Genomic DNA, 24,964 nt, shown 5'->3' on the forward strand with positions numbered 1-24,964 from the left:
TGAATCTGGTCTAGAGCAAATATTCATGAAAAAATCTTAGTACAGTAAAGCTCCTATTTTCCCATTAACTTGAATCATGAGTTGTCATTCCAGCTTTGTAGAAGTTGCTTACAGCCTGAGAGTTAAGCAAAAGGTAAAGAACGTGCTTAAGCACTGGGCTGAGTCCAGGCTTTACGGATTAGCTGGGACAAGTCAGTGTTGACAGTTGCACAAAGGCTTAGTGTTTTTTTTTTTTTTTTTTTTTTTTTTCTTGGGGGAACCTACCTGCAGTAAAAAGAATAATGACTGTCCAGATTGTGCAAGCTATGTTGAGGTAGTAGTGAAGAAACAGTGAGACTAAAGATATATTGTTTTGATTCCTACAACATTTATTTTTAACTCGGCTGGTTATTTTTCTGTACCTCCCACACTTTTTTGTAACTGATTTTGGCTTGGCTACAATGCTGGATTTGTTGAGACCTAAGGATCAGATAAAATAGACTGAAGACCATCTTGTGGAGGTAGTTCTCCTAAACAATTGCTATCTCCTATCAACCATGACGGGTTTCTTTGTGATATTTAACATGTTTATCTCCTAAAAAAAGCAACCATGTAGTCACAGCTGGATAGTCAGACTTCCGTGTGCATCAGAAATACTCATCTGAAGCTCTACAGACCTGTAAAGTGATTCTTACTGAACATAAATAAGTTGATGCAACAGTTTCCACAAGTACTGCTAACCGAGAATATTTCCATCTTTCCCTACAAGTCCCTGGATCATCATAATCCTGCCATCAATTTATGCTGGCCATGCTATAAAGCTGGGCAAAAATGGACCTGGGATTGTCCCAGAGAGGAATCTGTGGTTAGAACAAATGAATAGTAGCATTTTTCCTAGCATAAGTTTTGAGTAAAAATGCCCTCTTTTACTCAGTGTGTAGCTCTGCAGGTCACCTTTGCAAGTTCAGAGATGCGTAACTTTAACCAAAGAAGTTCTATCAACTTCTTTGTGACTGTGTTCATGTGCAGAGTAAATTAACTCTGGGGTGTACAGGTAAATCACCTGAGAGCCAAACTGTGTTGATGTGAGCTGGCATGCTTTCTTATTGCAGTTGGGTGGGTTCAGTCAAAAATGATGAGTTGCTGTAGATGACTTGACTGGTATTCCCTTATTGGGCCACTGACAATCCTGTAATTCAGAATTAGAGATAAAAAATAATTTCCTACAAAGCTTGTGATCTGGAACAGAGTCTTCACTCTGAGAAGATTGCTTACTCTATTTTCCTTCTTGCTTGTAAAAGAGCTGATGGAAACTTTCTATCCAGAACTTCATAGGCAGTATTTATATAGGACGAGATTTGCAGTAGCTGAATATTTGGAAGGCCCAGATGTATTTTGTAACTATTTTTTTCAAAAGTGGGACATATTTTCTCTGATGCCTACTACCCAAGAGTTCTCATATCATAATGAAGTTCTAATGACAGTATTTTTTTTTTCCCTAGGAAAATTTCAGCTACAAAGAAAACAGATGGCCATGCAAAAAATGGGCAAAGGAGTGGTAGTGAAAATGAGGGATACATTCCAGAGGAACCACAGCACACAGGACGAATCCCTAGTGAGTGAATTGCATATCGTCAAGCTGTTTTTCAACACAGGCACACAAGTGTTTGGATAACGCATCATGTAATTAAAGAACAAGATTCCACAACACCTTATGAAGGACTTGTTCTCATAAAATTTTGGATCATCTGGAGTACAGTCCTTCAAAAGCGTTGAGAAAACATCCAAGTTGTTTGGAGCTGAATTTACTTGTAATTATGCATTTTTTGTTTTGTTTTGTTTTGTTTTGTTTTGTTTTGTTTTGTTTTGTTTTTAACGACTTTGTTCTTCCAAATACCTTTGAGGGCCAGTACTGGACTATCATATGATTGTTGATTTAGGCAACATTTTGCACATTGGACTGAAAAACAAAAAACAAAGCAAAGCAACAAAACATAAACCAACCAAACAAAAAATGAATTAAAAAAAAAATAAATAAAATGAAAAAGACATCCACAGGAAACACAGGAGACATGACAATTGACATTTTGAGGAAGCTCTTTTCCTTCAGTTAGCTCCTGGGACTTGTGCTACATCCCTGACTACAGCTGAATCTCTGAAGGTTTTAATGCTCATTCATTATTAGCTTTTTATTTTTTTATTTTTTTGTTGTTGTTGTTTTGTTAGTAGCTTTTTCCTGCAACTGAAAAATAATAATATTTTTGTTAATTAATTATATAAGTTATTGCAAGGTTCATCTGTGCAACGTTATTGTCCAAAGTGTTCCCTTTGGTAATGATATTTCAGGATATCATATCACTATCCTCACCTTACTTTCAGAGAGTGTTTCCATTTTCTTGGGGAATGATATAGCCATGGGTAAAAGAATGCATCCATTTGTTGTGCTGAGTAGCATAACGCATTGTCTCCAGCAGTTATACCATAACAAGACACATAACAGAGCAAGAACGTCTTTATACATGTCTTTTCTTCCGCTCCTTTCCCCCAAGGAATTCCATGAAAAAGAGAAGCAATGATGCTCAGTTTCCAGTCTCACCTGTTGACTTGAAAGACTTTGAGTATATCAAAATTTCTGAGACTCTTCAATAAGTTCAAATGTTATTGAGTTACTGAAGTGGGTGGAGATTCGCATCCACAGTGAGCATAAGCAGATATTATTAATTTCCGTAAGAAACCAGGCTTACAATTACATTTTACAGCAATGGTTCTTATGAATTTTATTTATCTGTGGTCTCTATAGAATAGTTACTGCACAGTGACTGCAGAGCCATGACAGGGTAGAAAATACAGACAGGTAGGGGGGCAGGGGTTAGAAGAAAGCTTGTTTTTAAATGGCTTATGTTTTCCACGTGAAAACAGTTGAGCAACCATTCTTTACAGTCCTTTTCCTCACATTGCTGAATTCATTAATAAAAATATGCTAGTGAATTATGATTTTCCTGATAAATGACTAAGGCATTATAAATTCTAGTCCTTAAGCACAAAGCCTCTTCAAAAGCAAATGTAAGTCTCCACCAAAGCTTTACCCAGCACTTGCGTTTAGAACTGCATTATTATCAAAACGTTTAATCAAACACTTAATGGCATAAAATTATTGTGCGGAGTCTATAATCCAGGCATATACCCTTGTCTCTCTAACAAATAAATTGTGAAGAAATAAATACAGTGGAAAGATTTCAAGAGCATGTGGTATTGTAAAATGTAGCAGGTTCAAAAAATAAAAGGAAAACTAAGATAAACCCAGACAAATTTATTCTGCTGGCTTCTAGATAGGCTTCTTTCATATTCATTAACTAGTGTTTGGCTGACAATATTAAAGCATATTTAGCTGTATTCCTGAATGGCTTGTGGTTATACTATACGTGGTTATACTATCGTGGATACTGAATAACAGTAATTTTGTATATTCTTATTACAGGAATTGTCCCTCCTCCTCCAATGTCTACAAAGTTCACTGTCCGTGATGCAGATTTACAAACCAGGTCTGCACAAAAGGTAATTGTAATTATTTATTTTTATTATTATTTTTTTTTCCACACAGTGCATATTGTACTTTAACCAAACATAGATTTTGGGTGGATGTAGATTTTAAAACTCAATTACAGCTGTAATTGGATAAGTGGAATGATCCCTTAAGCATTCCTGAATTTTCTGTTTATAATGATGCATGCCTTGTGTTTTAGTCTTGCATTTAGATTGATTTATTAGGGGGTGGGAAGTGGGGGAGAAACAGACACCCCGGATATTTGGAAGAAATGTCTAATAATGCTTTAGCCACCATCTGTTCTCCCCAGATTCCTGTTACATCTTTCTCCCCACCTCCTAGCCTAAAGTTATAGAGTCACAGACTGTTCCTCCTCAGTCTGTGTCTGCTTTTTCATTTCCATTGCTGCTCATATTTTTCTTCCTCCAAATGTCAGCAGGGGCTTTCTCCCAGCACAGTCGGTAGCCCTGACTAGGACGGTGTTACCATAGGAAAAAGCCTTCTCATCATTCCCAGGATTAAAAAGTCACCTTCTCTCTGACCAGCCCACTTGATACCACTAATTACATCTTCCACCCTCACCAGACAGAATAACTCTGGCTCAGCTTTTGAGAATTTGCCTCTGCATACATTAAGCCATTAATATGGAGGTTTGCTTTGCTCCAGGTGTGTAATAATGCTGGACAGCTGTTACACATGTACTGCCGCAAAAGTAGATGTCTGCAATGTTTGTTTTTTTTTTTTTCTCATCAGTCTCCAGACTAGACAAGCTGTGGATTTGAGATGGAAGCACCATTGAATGTGGCGCTTGATGTTCCTTTACAAACAAAATCCAGTGCAGATGCAGTCAGTAAAAGAGCTTTTTCTCTGGATAATTTAAAGATTGCATTTTCCAATTGCACTTCCATACTGCAGAAGTTTCTTCAGTCAGGAGCTTAGCACCAATCTAAGAGACCTTTGGCATCTCAGCAGTAAATGATGGAAGGGGAAGCAAGGAACCAACATCCAGTCTACTCTCATTTTTTGTCCCCTTTCCACAAGACAAAAAGCATAAAGAAGCAGGGCTCAGTATTTATTCCTCTACTTCTTTCATCCTCATCTGCCTCTATTCTGAAGCATGGTGGTAGGCTCTCAGCTTCTTGCACAACAGCAACATGGATCTTAATTTATGCCATACATTTATAAAATACATTTAACATCTTCATGATTTTTTTTTTTTGCCAATATTCTCCTGGGAAAGTAGCAGTACCAAGTTCACCATTCAACACAGCGATAACTCATTTATTTCTGAAGATATGTTTCAACATGTGCAATGCAGAAATCTGTCTTGAGATGACATTGCATATAAATCATAGCAGAGTATGTCTTGTTCTTGCAGCACACAATAAAATTTAGGAAGTACTCAATCGATGATTAAAGCAATGATCACAATAATAACAGTAAATATAATAGGAATGATAATGATGTATCTGTAGCTGGTAGTTATTATGTTTGACATTAATTACTTGTTAAACAAAATATTATAAATGCGAAGCTGAAAAGCATGCTCAACACAGCTGAGGGTTGAAACATGAAACTGAAACACAAAGGTGCAGCCCTCTATGTCAGATGCTGGGTAGGATGGCCTAGGAGGTCTTTGCAGCTGAATATCTAGGGAAACTTTGATACCCATCAGAGGGACACAGCATAGAGTTGAACCATTTCTGTTAAACCACTTGTCCCTGGGCAATATTTGGTACTAGTCTGCTAAGGTGGCTTCTAGTTGCTTTGGTAACTGCATGCAGATTTTGAAAGATATTGAGAGATAATTTGCAGGTGAAAAATATTTATATATATTTTTTAATATGTTGAAGGAATATTTAGCAATCTAAAATTGGCTCGTAAACAAAAACTACTTCTCAGTGTGAAAGGGCTTCTCAGCATTTTGCGATGGCACCATCTTGTACATACAGGAGCTGATAAAGGAAATGCAAATATTGTCTGATGAATGTTTTACCTAAAATTGTGGATTTACAGTTTATGATTTAGGTTTATGGGATTATATAGAAACATAGTGAAACATTTCCCAGGCAACATACAGTGTTTTTGTCTTTTACATTCATAACCTTCCCTGATAAATGCAAAAGCTCTCTTTTCTGACAAAGAGGTGAGTTACTGGATGCATTTTAATAAAGTTCAATCACCACTGTAGCCAATATATTGCATAATAAACATTGTGGTGCTCCTTCATTATAACACATTTTTGGGTCAATCAGCAGAAATTAGGTGGCAAGCCATTTAACTGTTTGCTGATAAGTTGTGTTTCTCAGTTCCCTTTCCCCATATGGATCCTGGAAATTTTCCCAAAGGATTTGGGGATTTTTTTTTTTGATTTTTTTAATGAGAAATGGAGGGAGAACCAGTGAGAACCAGGACAAAGAGGGGTTGCTCAAACAATTTTCTGCAGTCAAGGAGTCTGTATAGTGGTGGACTCCAGCAAGTTACCATTCTCTCTCCTGGGTAATCAGGAAAAATGAGCTAACACCTTTGTGGTGCTTCCATGGGGGTCAGTAAGAAGCGAAGAGCCCAGGTTCTCCCTCAGGAGCAGTGTGGGGAGGGAACAAGGAACCCAGCTACTGATGGGAAGAGTCACGGAGACTGAAGACCTAAATTTTTGTCTCTCCCTCTCTGCAAGGTGAACTTAAGATTTCTGTAGCTGGCTTCCTTGGAACTATGTGGTATTGGGATTCACCACAACTACAAGGCCAGAAAAGAGGGCCAAATGGGCAAAATTTGAATGGAATTCAGAATTAAAATTAGAAGAAACTCATGGATATGGGGACATGATGGAAAGCAGGGCAATCGTGGTGAATGAAGATTTTTCAACTGTATTTTGACTGGGCAAGGGAAAACATACCTGCTACACAGTACGTTTCCCCCACTGCCAGGAGAAAACTAGATCACAGAATCATAGAATCACAGAATTTCTAGGTTGGAAGAGACCTCAAGATCATCGAGTCCAACCTCTGACCTAACGCTAACAGTCCCCACTAAACCATATCCCTAAGCTCTACATCTAAACGTCTTTTAAAGACTTCCAGGGATGGTGACTCCACCACCTCCCTGGGCAGCCTGTTCCAGTGCCTAACAACCCTTTCGGTAAAGAAGTTCTTCCTAACTTCTAACCTAAAACTCCCCTGGTGCAACTTTAGCCCATTCCCCCTCATCCTGTCACCAGGCACGTGGGAGAACAGGCCAACCCCCACCTCGCTACAGCTAGATGGGAAGTTTCAGCTTGTATAAGCTCCACCAGAACAGACTGGAGGCATTAGAAATCTCCCTGGGTCTCTGAGGGTATCAGCTCTAAATTTGATACCTTTTGTTCCATATGTAAAAGGATCCAATTTTAAATGATTTGAGAGATTAATGGGGACTCTGTATCAAAGATTTCAATTCCTCAGAAGTCTTTGCCCATTGACCCAACATGGTCAACAAAGCCTGAAACACCTGCTGGGTCTCACAGTAAAAAGTGACAACAGAAATTCACGTAGGTGGTCAGCTATGGGCCAATCAAACTCACTGAGTCAGAAACTAAAGCAAAATATTCACAGAAGATAAATGTTGTCCGGTAACTGCACTGATAAATTCACAACATGAACAAAAGATCTGGCAAGTCATCTCAGGGAAAAGTAATGCCTAAGTGAAGGAGGAGGGAAAAAAAAAAAAAGAAAAAAAGAAAAAAGAAAAAAAAGACGTGCTAGACATTAAAAAAAATGAGGAATATCGAACTAAATTATTGAGCTGAGGAAAAAATTACCCACCACTAGAAGAGGAGGCCAGGAGCATCAGTCAGGGGTGCTGGAAGGTCCTCTTTTTGATTACATTAGCCAAGAAAAGGTCAAATGGAGAGTAGAGTTACTGGCTGCTGCTTAATTGCATATTTTGTTACCGTCAGCAATGGCAGGAGAGTGATCCTTGCTCCCAGTCCCAGGGCTAAGCTGCAGGCCAAGTGCCTGGGGGGCTGTTTCATACACCCTAACCCACTACACAGAGCTTCTTCCAAAACCCAAGTGCAGTGTGGGGGATCCTTATCCTGGCTCTGGCAGATTTTGGGGTAGCCCCATGAGCAGCTTAGCCTGAGCAAGGGCCATAGGGCCACCTCAGAGGAATGGACATTTTGCAAGTCCCACTGCTACCAAAGGAGCTCTAGAGACTCAGGATCTTGCAGGACTGCACAGTCTCCTACACAAGAACCATAATTAGTCCATTTAATATGCCATAAATGTCTGTGATAAAACAGACTATTTTGTTAAAGGGAGTGCTCGTTTACAGTGGGACAGGCTCATCCGTGCTGTAATTCAGCTGACTTCAGCAGAGCTAGCCAAGGCTTGGATTGACCACCACAACCACACTCTTCAGTCCAGACCGAGTCACTATTAATGGGGACGGATCTATTTTTCTCCTTAACTACTCCAAATGACACTCTATAAACTGCAAATATTATGTAGCTGTGGTTGTGGTTGTGGTTTTATACCGAGGAGGTAATGAGTGATGGATTGTAGCTACATTTATTGCGTTGTATATAACTGCTCTGACTCCGTGGATTGTTTGAGAAGAAAAATTAAGCCATCAAAATCAAATTAAAAGACCAATAAAACAGAAATATAAACCGATGACAGCAAATAATTTTACCCTTACTGGTGAAACGTACTATAGAGTATGTCATGTTATGACATTCATTGGTCAGCATACCTTGATTAAGAGAGTAATAAATATTGATGATACAGATGTGGAAAGGCAGGTGCAGCTTGAAGACTGAAGCATAATTTTTTCCAAGTGTCTGTGGCAGAAGGGGAGCGGTGAAGCTCCATGGGTGGGAATAAACGACAAAGAAGTACGAAGGAATTGCCAGTTTGTGTGTCTGTTGATGGACAGGGAAATGTGCTGAGTGTACTAAGAGCTGACAGGATGGAACTGGTTTGCTATTTGAAGCAAGGGTGTATCTAAAATATTTTGAGGGTATCCAGAGTTTTTGGGTGGGTGTTTTCCTGTAAATGAAGTGAATTTAGAAAGAGAATTAAAAACTGAGGGAAGGGGGAAAAATAACCTTCAGAAAGCTGTGCCTCCATGATTTTTTGTTCTAGCAGTTAGCAGAATGTGTGATGCACGCAGACACATTTGGAAGTACTCCTACCACATTAATTTCAGCAATTTGTTCTAATGCAGTTAGACTTGGATTTTTTTTTTTGGCTGGCTAATAGCAGGCAAAGCCTTCAGCTTGTCACACATTTCCACAGCGTCAGTGTCTGAGGAGCTGCCATCTGTCAAATCAATTTAGAGATCAGAGCCCTGTTTCATAATGCCAGATGTGTGTTCATCATTCATATCACTGATGTCATATGGGTTGCACAAATGACTACAACATGCTTGCAGTCGCAGAAGTCCTTTCTTCATTGACTGAAGGATTCAACCCTGCAATCAGCTGATACACACACTCATTTTGTCCTCTGATTCACCCATGCATTGCTGGAATTGCTGAAAGAGATGGAAGGATCTGGGCATCTGTTTCCCCAACCAAACCACCAAACCATACAACGCTTTTCCCGGTGTAATAGTCCCTTTATACTAATCCTTATAAAAAGGCATCTGGGGCAGAATGGCAGTCAACAGGCAGGTCTTGAAATACAAAGGTTTAAATATGAAATGGCTCTTGTCATCCTACTCCTTTGTATTTTGCATTTATAATGCATTCTATTTGAGATCTTCCACAGCATCAGAAAGTGAAGTTTAGGTCAGTGAACCAGCAGCCCCAATTTCAGCAAAGTTATACATAGTTAACTGCAACCTCTGTGAGGCTATTCTACTTCAGAGAAAGCTCCACAGAAAATGGGACAGTAGCCAGCATGAATTGATAGGAATTCATGAAATTCTTCATTAATTGATATCACAGCACAGTGAGAATAAAATATAAGTAACACGGAGCATTTGCTCAAAAGCAGGTAACAATGCAAGATGAAGCAGGACAGAGAGGAACCAGGTCCGTTGTGGGCACAGTCCCCACCCCAGCAGCAAACTTGCTGCTTGGCTCCTTCTTTGGTGGTGAGAAGAAATGGCACAACAACGAATGGACTGGAAGGCTCAGTCTTGCAGATGATATTTTTAAGGCAAAAGAGGAATGCAGGGGTTACATTTTCCCAAGTGCTATCAGATAGGAATGAATAGTGCTGTTTAGCCCCAGCTGGTGCAAGTCCTCAGGCTGCCTCCTATTCATAAGCACACACAAAACAGGATCTTCTGTAGTATGGTCTCCTAGTGGCCATAAATTCTGCCCCTTTCATCAGCATTACCTGATGACCTTCCTGGTTAGTGTCTTTGTTCCTTCTGTAAATCCAGGTGCAAGAATATTTTTGTACAACAAATTCCTCAAAGTATTCCCACCCCCATATTTAGTGAAGCATGGGATTCAAATAATTACCTATGCCAGGAATTTTCAGAGACAGTGTTCAGTGAGGAGCTCTTGGACTCCCTCTGCAATTTTCCAGTTACTTGGCATGCGAACTAGTTCAGTATACTTTATACTCAAAGGACAATGTAGAGTATCTGGGAATGCTTGCTTTCCACAAATACAGCACTTGCCTTCAGCTTTTTCCAGCTGTTCTTTTTCTGTTGTTCCACTCTACTTGTAAACGTGTTAATTTTTTGAAGGAGCGGTGGCAGAGAGCATCTCAAAACCTCTGCCCTAGTGAGAATGCCAGCCTTAGCAGACCTGTAACTGAAGGACCAGGAAATGCCAAGTAACTGTTCTGCAACAAACGGAGAAAATCGCATCATATATTAATCTCCAGGGTAACACAGGCCAGAGGAAACTTCTCACGTGCTCTGGAAATGAATGAGTGATGTCTCTGTTGAGCACCACTAAGGTCTTTGGGCTATGGCTGAACTATAAGAAATTAAGAGCAGCAGAGAGATCTTGGAAAAGGTCTTTTGAGCAGAGACAGGCAATCCTGTTACTTCCCAGAGCACCGCTCCTCTCTGCTGAAATAAACAGTAAAGGAGGGTAAATTTGGAAAACAGCAGCATGTTCTTGCAACAAAAAAAAGAAGGGGGAGGGGAGCGAACAGAGTTGTGTTTAGAACAGAAGGCATCTGTCTTATGAAATGTTTCTAGGATAGTTATATTTATCCCATGGTTTTCCTTGAGGTGCTGGGACTCATTAAATACCAGCGAAATGTTGTCCACATTTGTTATCTAACATTTTCCTCTACGGCTTATTCAATAACGTAGAGGTACCAAATGCATTATTCATGATGTTTCATACTGGAAGAATACCAAGGCGATACAGGCTGTACATGATTAATAATTGAGAAACAAACTATAGGAAGTTTGGTCAATAGTTGGGAACCAGCTCAGGCTTGATAAAAATTTCGGCTGTGAAGAAAAGAGAAATTTCCATTAATGCGCAAGGGACTGCGACCAGGTGGGAAAATGCAAGGAACAGTAGCCAGCAGCAGGAGCATGAAAGTAATTGGGACTGGAAACCCACAGCACTGATTTCAAACAAAGGCAGCGTTTTCAGAACTGCCGAGCTGATCTCACTGGGGTCAGCTTGAAAACACTGCTGTCGGTGGAAGCAGAATGATGCTAACCATGGGAACTTTAAAAAAAAGCCAGCCTTAGATAAACATGGAGATGTTGTGAATGTTCTTTCGGGTGTATGAAATATTGGCATGCTTATTGTTGCAATTTCCAGTGTATTAGGAAAGCAATGTCAGATGTTAACTTTTTATTACAGCTTATGGGTTAGTTTCTTTAAGAAAACTGGAGGGGAAATGCCCAACAAAATCTTTTGCTTGGAACAATAAGGACTGCAGAGCACACAAGTTCTTAGATAGCATAAGACCAATTAATGAATTCCCAAAATTGCCATCGGTGTATGCACGTGAGACTTATATAAGCTCTTTTTTTCTTTTTTCTTTTTTTTTTTTGTTTTATTCTGCCGTTCCTCCTTTTCTTTGTATTTAGATTTTGAGTGGGTTGCTGATGATAGATTTAATTTTTTCATAATGCTTTGGGGTGAGGGGTGGCAGGTAACCTCTTGAGGACCCTTGTGGGACTGCTTTTCTAGGATTTCTTTTAGTTCTGTAACTGCTTTCATTCTGTCCTAGGGGCAGCCTCAAAAGCGTACTGATCATCTGGTCAGCCCAAAGAAAATTAGAAATGTGACACATGTTTAGAATGGACTTTTGGAAATTCGTCTGTCAGCTGCATTTTATACTTGGACGGCTTCCTGTGACCAAGAAAGGTCACCACCAGTTCTCTCAATTTATAGATTATTTTTGTGTTTATTTATCATGCAATGAAATAAAATTGTAACCTCTACAATGTAGTATATGATAGCTCAGCAAAATAATGGACACAAATGGCAGCCTTAAATTCAGAGACAATGAGATTGATGGGACTCTACAACAACAAGAATCTGGTTTGGATCTCGAAGGAATCACCAAAACTCCTATCAGACAGAAATATCAGGTTATCCACAGCAAGTTCAAGGACTAGAACTGCTAGTGATTGATTAGCTCAGAAGAATACTGGTTAATAAACTATCTATTGCTTTTTTAAAATTTGCATACAGCTGATCATCTCAAGCTCATAGATCAACCACATTTTTCAGTTTCTGTTCTGTAATAAAACCAAGAGAAGTTCCCATCAGGGCTATTTCAACATTTCTAACAAAACTATCTGTGGATCAGAAGTGATTCTTTTTAAAAAAAATCAATACATTGTTTTGTTAGAAGTATTTGTCTTAAAGTTGTTCCAGTGTTAAATAAAAAGCAATTACCCATGTGCCAAAAATCCTGTTTTGACTGAAAGGCAAAAATCTTGAGCTGAAAAATATGGATTTGAAAATCCTGACTTTTAAGAGTTGCTGCTTGAATGCTTTATGTCTCTCTTCTACTTGTGGGCTGAGTTTGGCAGCCACATGATGTGGGTCACAACAAAGGGTGGCTGTTCCCAATCTGAAAACTATGGTTTCATTAAAAAAAAAATGCTTAAACATGTTAGTTTTTTTTTAATGCAAAGACAAACTTCTTTCAGAAAAACAGGTTCTTTTCCAGTGTGCTCATCCTTCTACCCACTCAAGGCATTCTGAATTATTCAGCGTTTTGCATGCTAATCTTTTGTATGAACCAATGCAGGTGCTCTTTGAATGCTGAAAGAAGTTGCTGCATCTCAGTGATAATCTGTGCAATGAAAATAAGATATTTGAAACCTAATCTCAGGAAAAAAAATGTTATTTTGCATGTTTAGCATTTAGGATCTCATTAAATTGTGACGGATTTTGCACTGCTAGTCACATTTTCATTCAGTCTGTCAGAACAAGCACTGGGACTAATTCATCATCTGCCATGTGCAATCGTATCCAAAGCTCTTTCAGATTCTGTCCATCTCCACTGTTTCTGTCTTGTTTGGTTAAGGAGGAGCTTTGAAATGTATTCCCTTTGAATGTAACTGTACCAAAAACATGTTATGTAAATGTAAATAATAGTGTTATACAGAGAAAATATAAGTAATTTACACTATGGAATATCTGTTTTTTCTTTGACATAGCCATGCATTGAGAGAAAGATCTGTCATATTTGGGTATGAGTATTGGTATTGCTGACATCTCCCAGTTGCTCATGCAGCTCAGTGTAGCCTAAAAACCAACAAAAATCCACTTTATTACAGAAATACCCATTGCACAAGATAGACGGGCCAAGGGTAACACCAGCCTGTGACCTGGGGGTAAAAGCCACAGACCTTTGGTTTTCTGTGCACATGCATGGTTAGCGAGCCTCCTCTCATCAGAAGAGTAACTGTGCAGTACAGAAATGAAAACTGGATGGAAGCAGTTGTTTTCCTGCTGAAAGTGTTTGTTCATTAGAATGCATTTTAAAAAGGAATCAAAACAGACTGTGTTGCTTATCTCTGAGTCCTCGATTTCAAGCTTAGCTTTGATATTTTTTGGTACCACATTAACGTAGCCAACCTTGAACTGAAGACAATTTTTTTTCTCCATTTAATCTGTATCCTTCCACAATAATAAAAAATGGTTGTGTTGAGGACAGCAGCAAGAGGACACATGCTGTGAGCCAAAAGAGGGACTCCTGTGTCAACACCATGGTGCCATCCATGCTGACGAGTCCTCATGGAGACTTCCATGCCATGCTACCTGGTACTTGAGGCTCCTTGGAGGACACCAGGAGTGCTTCCCAAATCATTTTTTAGGCTGTGGTTGGGCCAATGCACCTCCCAGCACTGCTGTTGAATGAATGAACCGATGTCAGATCTCTCATCTGGGAATTGTGTGGGAGCCCCTTTCCCCCTGACAGCTCTGAGCTGTTGCAATCAGATGTCTGGGGCCCTCCATCTGTGCACCTTGCTTCAGAGTGCCACGTCTGCCCCAGGGACCATTCGCCAGCAGATGATTTCCAGTGGATAACACACAGCATCTACAGGAACTACACCTCACTGACTGCACACCTCGATGACTATGGCAAGTGGGTGTTTTTTTTTTTGTTTTTTTTTTCATCTATAGGTACAACAACCATGGAAACATGCCTGATAAACAGTCTGGAGCAGTTTTCCTTCCTGTGAGCTACAAGGAAGCATCCCACACAGCTATGGTATACTCTTAACAGAATTAGCATGAGGTTAAAAATTCTTATAGTGTCCTTGAAATTTATAGTTGGAAGGTTCCAGCGTTTGTATGCTTCCAGATTTGTTTTCCTCAGGCATTCTATACAGCCTGTATATCATCTCCAGTACTAGCTGTTAGTTATGTTTGCAAATAGAGCTCTACAAACAACAATACATAAAATACAGAGACAATTTTTAGCACTCAGGGAATATAAAATATGCAGGCACTTTCAGAAGACAGAGTAGGCTAAAAATATTGAATTTCGGGCACTTTATGGAGACACCAATCTTTTGAACACATGCATCTTGATTTATAATTATGACTTGGGGGACATTTTAGTAATCTAGAAGTACCTAGTTTTTTACTGCTCACAGGCTGTGTGCACAGTTTGATCGTATACAACCCTTCCACGTTCCCTTACAAAATGTTCTGATTTGAATTCCACTTGTGTGTATGATGAAAAAAATGCATCACAGATATCCAGCATTTCATTCTGCGGCAAGGTTTCCTAAAGTTGTCCCTCCAGTTTTATAATTCACAGAGAATTCAGGCTACCTGAAGAGAAAGCCACTTAAAAATAACACTGGCTCCACGTGAAGGTTTCTTTTTACAATGAAAAAGCACCTCATGTGGGGTGAACACAATCAACAGATGCACTCCTAGGAAAGGGTACGCACAATATTGACCAAACATTTGGTTTCTTACTGGTTTGACTGAATAGAGCTGCTATTTTTGATATTTCTTCGGCAGTATATATAATACATGCTGTTGCAAACCTACAATAGACCACTCTCAGTCAAGTACCTGGGCATCCCAGGTGGGTACTCCTTGCTTGCCAGTCAGCCAGCCTGGCTATCTCTTTCCTCACAAGGATGGACATCATCTGGAAGAGCACAGCTTCTTACAAGCACCCATGAAACCAGAGTATGGTCCCCTCAAAGTGTTGCATAAAATTCATCTTCCTCTGCCCATCCAAAGTGGGGCCCACCTCGTAACTCTCCCTCCCGAATTTCTCTAAATCCCCCACCTGCGATCCCAGAAATACAAGAAAATTAATCCAGTGGCCTCATGGTACCTGTATAGTAAAACTAAGCAATCTGTATGCTCCAGAATGGTCTCTCATGGCCAACCTGTAACTGAAAGATTACTCTAGCTGCCAATAGGGGAACACTTCCCACAAAACATCTTTGGCATTTTAGTGCTCTTTTTCAGATCATTCTCCAAAAGTCTGTGCTACAGAAGAGGCTGAGCAGAGAAATTCGTAGAGCCCCTTGACACGGAGGCGCACGCTCTCGGTAGATGTGACTGTCATGATTATACTCTCCTCCTACTCACCACGATCCGCTCTTGTTCCCCAGGCTGTGAACTAGCTGTCTCTTCCCCCCCTAGGTGATAAGTAGCTTTCTTTAACTTTCTAAACTTTCACTGTCTCTCACTTTCCTCCCTCTCTACCATCCTTTTTTTCCTCCACAGTTACCGAATATCTTTTCTTTAAACAAAGGGCTAATTGATACGTATCTAATTAACATCTGAGCATTTGTTCTCAGCTTGTATTTAGCTTCGCAAATTGCTGCTTCTATTTCAGACCTAAGGAAGGGCTTGCATGTCAGAAAGCTTGTCTAGTATTGCCGGTGATGCCAGCTGATCGAATAAAACACCCATCCCCTACCTGCATGCTCTGTCCTGCCTATGCACGGATGCTGATGCCCGCATATTTCAATCATCGCACCCACTAGGATGTCAGGAGGACACTACGTAAACTTAAACTGACCTTCCTAAATTGCTGTTGGGAAAAACTGGAGAGGTAACTGAGGGCATTTCCACTGTGATGGTAAAAGGCAGCCAGTCACTGATTTCTTAAATTCACCAAGGTGATGGAAAAGGCAGAGAGCATAAAAAAGCTTGAGCTGGCTTCCCAAATACTCAGCCCCTCCAAGCCCAAGATATTTAGCTTAACCAATGTAACCTATTAGATTAAACAGATGTAACCAATTAGAGAAAGAAGATGGTAAGATTAACTCAACATGGAGGTGAAAGCTTGTCAATAAAGAGGAAATAAAACAGCATGTTATTGGTCGAGTGAGGACAAGGAGGTGCGGGTTGCTAACAGCTCTTTTACACGATCCTAGAAATCACTGATGGTTTATACTAGGTTAGCACAGCTATTCATTTAAACAAGCGTGGATATTTGCTGGCTCAGAAGCTATACAATAGATATTCACTCTGAACTCTCTCGGTTCAGAGTGAATTTCAGCATTCTCCCTCATATCAGAACTCATGTCACACAGATGCTATTTATGCTGCTTATTTGCTACTGTGGTATGATCACTCCCTCAAATGAGGGCACTAAGTGCTTTTTCTCAAATAACGTTCCAGCAAAACACTCTGTTTGTTTTTGTTTTGGGGAAAGAATGCCAAAATCCAGGGAAAACAATATCAAGATGTTTTTACTCGAGAAGCCAACCAGAGCCATCTTTGTTCTGCCTCCATCTCATTAGCTTCTCGGCACAGACAGCCCCGGGGCTGCTCTGACCTTGGATCGGCTCAGCCGTGCTATCGATCCCCTTCATCCCAGTGACTTCACAACTGGATACAGTTGCCGTGGTCTCAGCTCCACTGGCTTGGTCCATGTGCTTACACTCCCCGGGTCCTTCTGCTGCACACACCAATGTCACTACCACTCATTTTAGACCTAACGTGTAAGGGCAAAGGGAGATCTGGGAGTCAGACCCCCCTGCTCCACGGCTGGCATGCTCTCAGGGATGGTGTCAGGCTGCATTTTGCTTTCCCAGGTCAGCAGCGATTCCCAAAGGGCGTTGAGCTGCCAGGTGCTGGGGCTGCTTCCTATCACTCTTCAGAGACACGGGGCATCATTTAGATGTTTCCTGACAGTCCTTCCAAACAACAGGCAATGGATCTCCCTTGATGAGGCAACACATCTACTTGGTTTTACCACAAAGCCATACGATTTGTTAAAAAGTACTCCATGTGGTAACCAAGTAGCCCCATGGGTTTGTCTCAGCACTTCTCTTGCATGTTGCAGCATTGATGCAGAAGCCAGTAACCACCGTGAAGACAGCCAGTTGACAGCCAAAGAGTGGCAGGGCAGCGGCTCCTGCTTGAAAATTAGCCTGGTGGATTCTCCAAGCTGGGCAGCCACCCACTTTGTCACGCAGCATGGGAGCACAAACAGCTTGCCACGTGCTCATGGAGGGAAGGACGAGACAAGCCATTTGTCTTTATTAATCTGTGCTCTCTGAGCAACCTGTGTGTATCGGTGCAGCCCCTCACTCCTGTCATGCCATAGTGCTGCCCCTAAACAGATGCCTGAAGAAAATTGCATGTGTCCAGAAACCTCACTTGCAGATTTCTTCTCTCCCTCTCTGCCCTCAGTTTGCTGTCACCTCTCCTGGTACCACGGCTTTAATCAGGAGACCCTGGTCTGCTCAGCCACCTATGAAGCGCTGCAGGTGCCACATGGCACCGTGGAAATACCAAGGAAGGACATCTGTATTTCTCTACACTCAGTGGCCAGGCTGCTGGCAAGTTTTGCCCTGCATTGCAGATGCTCCTCAATTATTGCAATGAACCCCATCACCAATAATTAATGAAGACTTTCTAACGTGTGTTGGGAAGATCATCCAACAAACTCCGGGAGGTTTCCTTTCATCTCTTGCTATGCTCAGCAGCTTCACAGCTAATAAGTTACAAAGCCTTAGCTTCCTTAATTTCAACAGCTAATTCCTTTTAACAGAGCAGAGGTAGACACAATTAAAGCCAGACGATTATGAAGCCAGTGATGATGCCCTGAAATGGAAGCTGTAAGAAGAGCCACGAGCTACGGTTACCGACAGCACACAACTAAAGTCACTCTGCTCCTACTTGTTAATTTTGCTTCTGGCCAAGATTTGCTTAGCAGACACCTATGTCCTTTGTGCCCTTTGTAGCTGCTTAATGACCAAGGCTGACAGCGGGCAAGGGAGCGACAGCGCACGCCGCCTCGTGTTTTCTGTATGTTTAGTCTTCCAGGGGAGCACTGCTCCCAGACGTGCTCATGGGTCATTGACCAGCTTAACTCGAAACACCAACTAAATAGCCTATAATTGCAACTATTTGCATGCAAGTGCTAGACTGTAGCTATGCTATTTTTTCCCTACTGTAGATGCACAGTGCAGAGCATTCAGCTCGCACTGCCTGAGCTGATGTTATGCTGGAGACCGCATAGGTAAGAGTTCACTGAACTCGGTTTGCTCCTTTTGCCGTGTTTTCTGCTTCACAAAATGTTGTCAAATGAATAAAATTGCTAGCACAGGGTTGCCGGCTTTTTTCTTGTGAAGGAGGAAGAGGACTTTATGAAGGCGTAGTGATCTTACAAAAAGGTCAATTGGCATAATCAACAATTTAAGGTTACATCTATTATCATGCTTTCAATTTCATTACCCCAATTAATGATTCCTCCCCCTGGGTTAGAATTGGCATTTCAGTGCACACAGCACAGCAATTCTCATCAGTCAGGTACATTTTTGAATGTACTTTATGGCCAAGATAATTTATAATATGAAAACTCAAAAGGACATAATGGTTACTTTGTTCTCTAGGCATCAGTCATGCACTTCTGTGAATTAGAAATGCATAAACTGGAACAAGGGGAATAAACATCTAATACGGAAATGGGCTCGACTTGGGATGTTTACATACTTGCCCATCTTTTTGCATTATATTAATTGAAACAAACAAGAAATGCGTTCTGCCCAAGCTTTTAGTAACAGTCCAAAATAGTTCCTCCTCTTTTGCAGCACGGAGGGAGGAAAGTGAGCAAGGAAGGGGAGGGAGAAGCACATTTCAGCAGCAGAAAGCAGAAAGAAGCCGACTGTCATGTCTTTGCTGTTGCAAATCAAACCTTGCTCATTTGAAACCATTTTGTTCAGACAGTACACCGAAGATCCTCTGGAGCGACTGAGGCAAGATGCTGGCGTATTCTGCTAACAACTCTCCCTAGAGTCAGTCATGCAGGACTTGCTGGCTAGTTTAATACTGATCATAATTGCCTTTTCCCATTGAACCCCATATATTGCTGATATGCTGTCCATAGGGCAGCGATAGTATTTTCTCGCTGCTTTTTAATACCGAATTTAAATGTGGTCTAAGCAGATAAGTAGCAAACTGTTTATGGATGCAGAACAGAGAGCTCAATTAACCATCCTGCTTAATGAGGTATTAGTGAGTACCAGCCGAGAGCTCGAGGGTATGTATGAAGTGTTCTTTCACCTGCCTCTCACTCCTGATCAGTGCCTCGCCACGCTGAGCTCTCAAAAGTGAACAACAACAACAAGCCCCATTGGGAAGTGAGGCTCCAGGATTCATTAAGGACACTGAGTCAAACCACAGGCTAGGCAGGAGCAGCAGGGTTTTCTCACCGCACCCAGGACCAATATTTGGCAGCCCTTGCCCTCAGGACCTGGGTTGGGAGGTTTCCTGCCTCCCATACAGCTCGGGCATGCCTCAAAGCCCTGGAAGTGCCGTGGCCTCCAGGGATACACTGAGGGGCACTTCTGTGAAACCCTTTGAAACAAGAAGCAAGGTAGGTTTCTGCTCACCAAAATGGCAACGCCCTCTGTAAAAGCAGTTAGCAAGTTTTTTGGCCTTCCCTGGATAAGAGATATGTTATTTAATACCTTTCCTCAATATCAGGTGAGCTCTACAGTTACATAAAGTCATTAAAGTTTCAGCTTCTGAAGCTTTAAATACAAAGAGATGATAAACTAAATATTTAAGAGAACCTGGGTTTAGATTCCACTGACCTTCAGAAACTCCTAGTAATTTCTATAAACAGATCTGCTAATTATTCATAAAAACAAAATGCCTGTAAAAATGTAAATACAGGACTATTACTGAATTTTACAGCTGGGAAAAGAGTCAGTTTGCATATTAGTACCCTGCCACTCTGCCAAGTCCACTGAAGAACATAACCTGCTTCTAATTGTCTTAAAACAATTGTATTTTTTTCCTGGTAATTTAAGATGTAAGGGACACTGGGCTTTTGTTTTTGTCAAATCATAGTGTCCCGGGGTTAATGCCAGACCCTTCCATACTTCATCGCACCGCAGCCGCCCAGGGACGAACTACAGGAGAATGCATTAAATCTAAGGGTGCTTTTTTCCTAGTGCTAAGTAACACGAGGCAGCTATTTTTAATTTCTGTGCAGCAGCAAGTGTTGAACAAGCTACATGTGACCTAGCTTGCATTTTTATGAGGGAGGATAAGAAACAAAGTTTGTAGAAACTGCACAGTGCCGGTTACCCAGACCGTGAGGCTGGAATTGGCAGATCCCATGACTTGGTCTTCTTCTCACCCTCTCCCATTGCCATCTGTAGAAGTTTTTCATCTTTTAGGGGAAGGGTTTCTGTGCCAGTCCCTAAGGGAACAGCCACAATAGCTGAAAAAAAAAAAGAAAAAAGATAAAAGATAAAAGAAAAAAAAAAAAAGCTTGAGGTTTTTTTTTTTTTTTTTTTTTTTTTTTTTTTTTTTTTTTTTTTCCCTTAGCTAACTAGAAAGTTAAAGGAGGGGGAGAGAGAGCAAAAGAGAGATGCTCTGCTGGGATGCAAATCTAGGCGGTCACTGGTGTCCTGAAATTCCTGGAGGGAAACTTGTCCTCTCACGGTCTTCAGAGAGATCCCCAAGGGCTCAGCCCTCCAAGCTTGCCATTGTTCTTCCTTCTGTGCTTTGGAAATGCCGCCGAGGAAAACTCTGTGCTGAATAAAATGGCACTGTGGTGAGTCAGGACAGAGAACCACGTCTCTTTGTGTTCACGGATCTATTTTAGAGTTATGTTGACCTTTACAAGAACCTCTACTTAACAACACCTCAATTAGAGATACTGGGTCAGAGAGAGAGCGCTTTCTAGCAGGTGTGGAAGGTAGACAAGGCCCTCCAAAAAGTCATCAGCCATTCAACTGAAATGTCACCACTAGCCCATAGTAAATGGAAGAACGAGGCATTATTATTGATAACAGGAACATTGTAGAAGAAAGATGAAGGAAACAGATCTAAGCATTTCTTCTCTTTTAAAAGTGAGATGCTTTTGGTGAGAAGTAATTCATTCCCATTAGTTTGCTGTTAGTTGCTTTTATTTCCATCTCTATTTTAACATTTCTAAGGAAAACTAAACCAAACCCAAATAATTTCATTAAAAAAAGACTCAGTCAAATGAGCCACATCTGCTCATCTGGTTACTCATACTGGTAGCTCATCAGAGCTACTCATCTGGTTAGGTCTTCAGATGCTGAACACGCATAGCTGTTTTCTTCTCTCAGATTTTATGTCTTCTTTCCCTTCCCCCCCTCATACTCCTCTCAGCAAACTAACCATTGCTATAAGGAGAGATTTAACTCAGTGACACAGAACAGGCTATGTTAAAGTGCTTGTTTTCATATCTCTGACTATGCCTGTTGCTAAATGGATATTTCTAGAAGCCAGTGCAATTTATCTTGGTTTGTTGTCTCACTTCATGGCTCAGAAATCAAAAAAGTGCTGATCCTACTTTTTCTTTGACCAGCTCCCTTTCTGAATGGTAACTAAATATTCTTACTTTGATAAGTGGAACGGATCTTATTTCGTGAATAAGCTGAAGGTAGGAAATAGGACTAAGAGAGACCTTTGGATAATCGAGTCCATATTTGTTGTGGATCCCTGGAGGTGTTCAAGGCCAGGCTGGATGGGGCTTTGAGCAACCTGGTCTGGTGGGAGGTGTCCCTGCCCATGGCAGGGGCTGGAACCAGGTGGTCTTTAAGGTCCCTTCCAACCCAAACCAGTCTGTGAAATTATCTATATCCAGCTTCCTACCTCCAGCCAAACTCTTATACAATGGTAATTTTAATTAGCTCCATTTCTAAACCAGGTACATAAGGGTAAAAAGGCACCAGAAGCTGAGGCTGAGAACTCCGAAACTTCAGATATCTATAAATATATCAGAAAAGATGCTATGCAACAGAGACAAATCTTTCTTCTTTTTATTGATCTTCTTTTGCATGAGCCCAAACATGACAAACTTTTCCCTCTCCATCTAACTATTTGCTCTTGATTCATGCCCTAAGCTGGAGCATCCTGCCCAGCAGAGGCAGGCTCCTGCCCCCTGAGAACATGAAAAACTCCAATTTGTGTTTGTGTGAGGTAAGAGCAGAGCTGGAATACATTTGCACTGGGATCTTCATTTTGGCAACCACCAATTATGGATTGCTTGACCTGGTGACTTTAAATTCCTTTTACTGGAATATGTTATATATAATTACTATCAATACAGCACTAAAATGTTTCTAGGGCAAGTGGAAAGAAAGAGTTTGGATGTCTTGACTTTTTTTTTTTTTTTTTTTTTTTTTTTTTCCTGTAAAATGTCTGACAATACTTGGGAGTGCTGTGACACAAAGATCAGAGGTTGTTTTGAAGCCTCTGCTCTGTCTAAAGATGAAAAGCAAACAGGACAGAAACCCTTCTGCAGTTCAGCACCATGCCACGATAGAGAACAAGAACAAGGAATCCAGTGGATCCGGCAATCACTGTAGCAGTGCTGTGTGGTGCACAGCGGAGGGGGTCTTAGAGCACTAGCACTGCCTTTCATTTTTGGTGAAACCAGCTTTCTGGTGGGAGAGAAGACTATAATCTCTGAGCTTCGAGCAGAGGTGAACACTGGCACTGGTTACCTTTGCAATGTACTTCAGCCCTTCTGAAGCTGGGAGCTTTCTAGATCCATCCTCTGCGCAGAACAGGGATTTAGCGCAGATAAGGGATCCCTGAACTCTGGCTCCCATGCAACAGCCCAGGACCAATGATACCCTCCTAGATGTCTTATCTCACCTCACCTTGACATTTGCTGTCTAAATTCATATATGAACAGATATATGGAACGCCTAATGCTCTCAGCTTGTATTGGAACAAAATCCTTCATTTTTGTAAGACACTACTGAGAATTTTAGGGGGACCCATTCGAATTTTTACTTTGCTTGTTTAATCTAAAGGGCACAGAAAACACCAGGAGTTTGCCCTTAACCTTAATTTCTCCAAAGTCACTAAAGTAAGGGAAGGAGGTATGCTTTAAACTTCCTTCTCTCTCCACACTGCAAACTGTAATTGTTGTGGATCTTTTTAATCACATTAATTCCTTTGTCTGTATAGAGATTGAAAATTGTTAACTGATAATTAATATGTCTTTTTACCATTTAATTAAAAAGTTAACTGCCATGGGTAAGTGCCAAGTAACACCTGAATGCTATACATTTTCATATCCTTTCTCCTCAGCAAATCAAAAGCCAGTAGAAGAGTCAAAACCCACAGCACACTTCAGGCTTTGAAAGGTTTCAGGAATTTGACTTAAACTGAGAGAGTGGCTTTCTTTACACCAAAGTTCAGGACACTTCTAGGAATTGCATCCCTCAAAATTCTTTATCCAGACTGGAGAATTGACACTTATATTTGGGTATTGCTTTTTTTTTTTTTTTTTTTTTTTTTTAAGGATAGAAGATGACTCATACTGTACAGTAAGTCATGTCATGCAAATCTCTGGAGAAAAGACTCAATTTTTCAAGATTATATTTGAAATTATACTTGAGACACCGACAGCGGTAAGATTTTGTTTGAACCATTGACTCATTGCTCTCGCATGGGAACAAAGGTTAGATTGTAACAAAGGCCCTAAGGCCCAGATCTTCAAAGGTATTTTGTTCCTCAACTACCCACAGCCATTGCCTCCTTAATTAAAAGTTAAGAAGGCATACTAATGGGAGCTAAGCCTGTGGAAAGTGCTTTTATTCTACATTTGCAATTTTTTAGTTGGGCAAATTAGCTGATTATGTATGAACGACCAGTCACACGGTCTAGGACTATGCTTGTTAAATCTATTGCTATCAAGGAGCATACCAAAGCCAATAATTACAGCATGTTCTCTGTAATAAGGTCACGTTCCAGATTCCCTTCTGTTTTCCACTATTCAAATGCACTTCTTTCTGAAACAAAACCTTGCCACTTCAAATCAGAATCCTTGATTTCAGCTGCAACGCAGATTTCCTTTTCTGAAAGTTCATGTAAAGTTGTTCTACCCACCTCTTGAAAAATTCATAAAACAAAAAAGAGAAAGAGGCATGGGTTTCACTTCAGTGTACCAATTTCGAGCACTTAGAAACTTCAGTTTCTGCAGTCACAATCAAAATTCAAATCTATTTTAGCACCAGCGGAATATGGAACACCTTTCAAGGCACAGTCATATTTTCATATTGATTTTTTTGGGGGGTGGGAGATGATTTGATTTGAATCAAATTTTGACTGAAAAATAGAACAGCCTGAGAAGTTATCTTCCCCTGTGTTTTCTATTGCTGTTTCTTCTGGAGTGATCCTGCAGCTATCCATACTTTAAATAAAGCCACCCCACTTCCCGGGCACTTCCAGTGGTGGGGTTTGAAGTGAAGCAAGACTGTGCAGCTACATGGCATTGCCACAGACAAAGACTGAGCCTACAATCACTTGTTTTGTTACATATGTGGAGCATATGGTTCTCCAAGCAGGCCTCATTCACACTTGAAGAGAAGAGCCATCTTCAGTCTTCTTGCACAGGTGAAACTCCTGGGAAGTCTGTGAGCATTTCTGCTTCAGAAGCCAGCTTGGATGCTCTTCTCTGTGTTAATTCTTTCAGGTAAGTGGGAGTAAGAGGCAGTAAAATTGTAGTCATATGCCAGCAGACAAGATTGAATGCATAGCAGGTGCAGACATGATGAACAAGAAGGTGGTATTTTAAT

General features: G+C 40.8%; 1 protein-coding gene across 2 annotated transcripts in view; it reads left to right on the top strand.

The window, feature by feature from the left end:
• The window catches only part of IGSF5 (immunoglobulin superfamily member 5), a 29,650-nt gene extending 16,562 nt beyond the window's left edge, over positions 1–13,088 (top strand). Inside the window, exons 7-9 of one of the 2 annotated variants that reach the window (XM_005009259.6) lie at positions 1,482–1,594; positions 3,458–3,534; positions 11,668–13,088. In XM_005009259.6, the coding sequence (XP_005009316.4) occupies positions 1,482–1,594; positions 3,458–3,534; positions 11,668–11,736 (259 nt within the window). In that variant the 3' untranslated portion in view covers positions 11,737–13,088. Of the gene's footprint in view, positions 1–1,481; positions 1,595–3,457; positions 3,535–4,276; positions 5,721–11,667 lie in introns of those variants that run through there. The other variant, XM_027449089.3, reaches the window with a different exon arrangement.
• The last annotated feature ends 11,876 nt before the right edge of the window (positions 13,089–24,964 follow it).

The sequence above is a fragment of the Anas platyrhynchos genome, chromosome 1, assembly GCF_047663525.1.
Source record: "Anas platyrhynchos isolate ZD024472 breed Pekin duck chromosome 1, IASCAAS_PekinDuck_T2T, whole genome shotgun sequence".
NCBI lineage: Eukaryota > Metazoa > Chordata > Aves > Anseriformes > Anatidae > Anas > Anas platyrhynchos.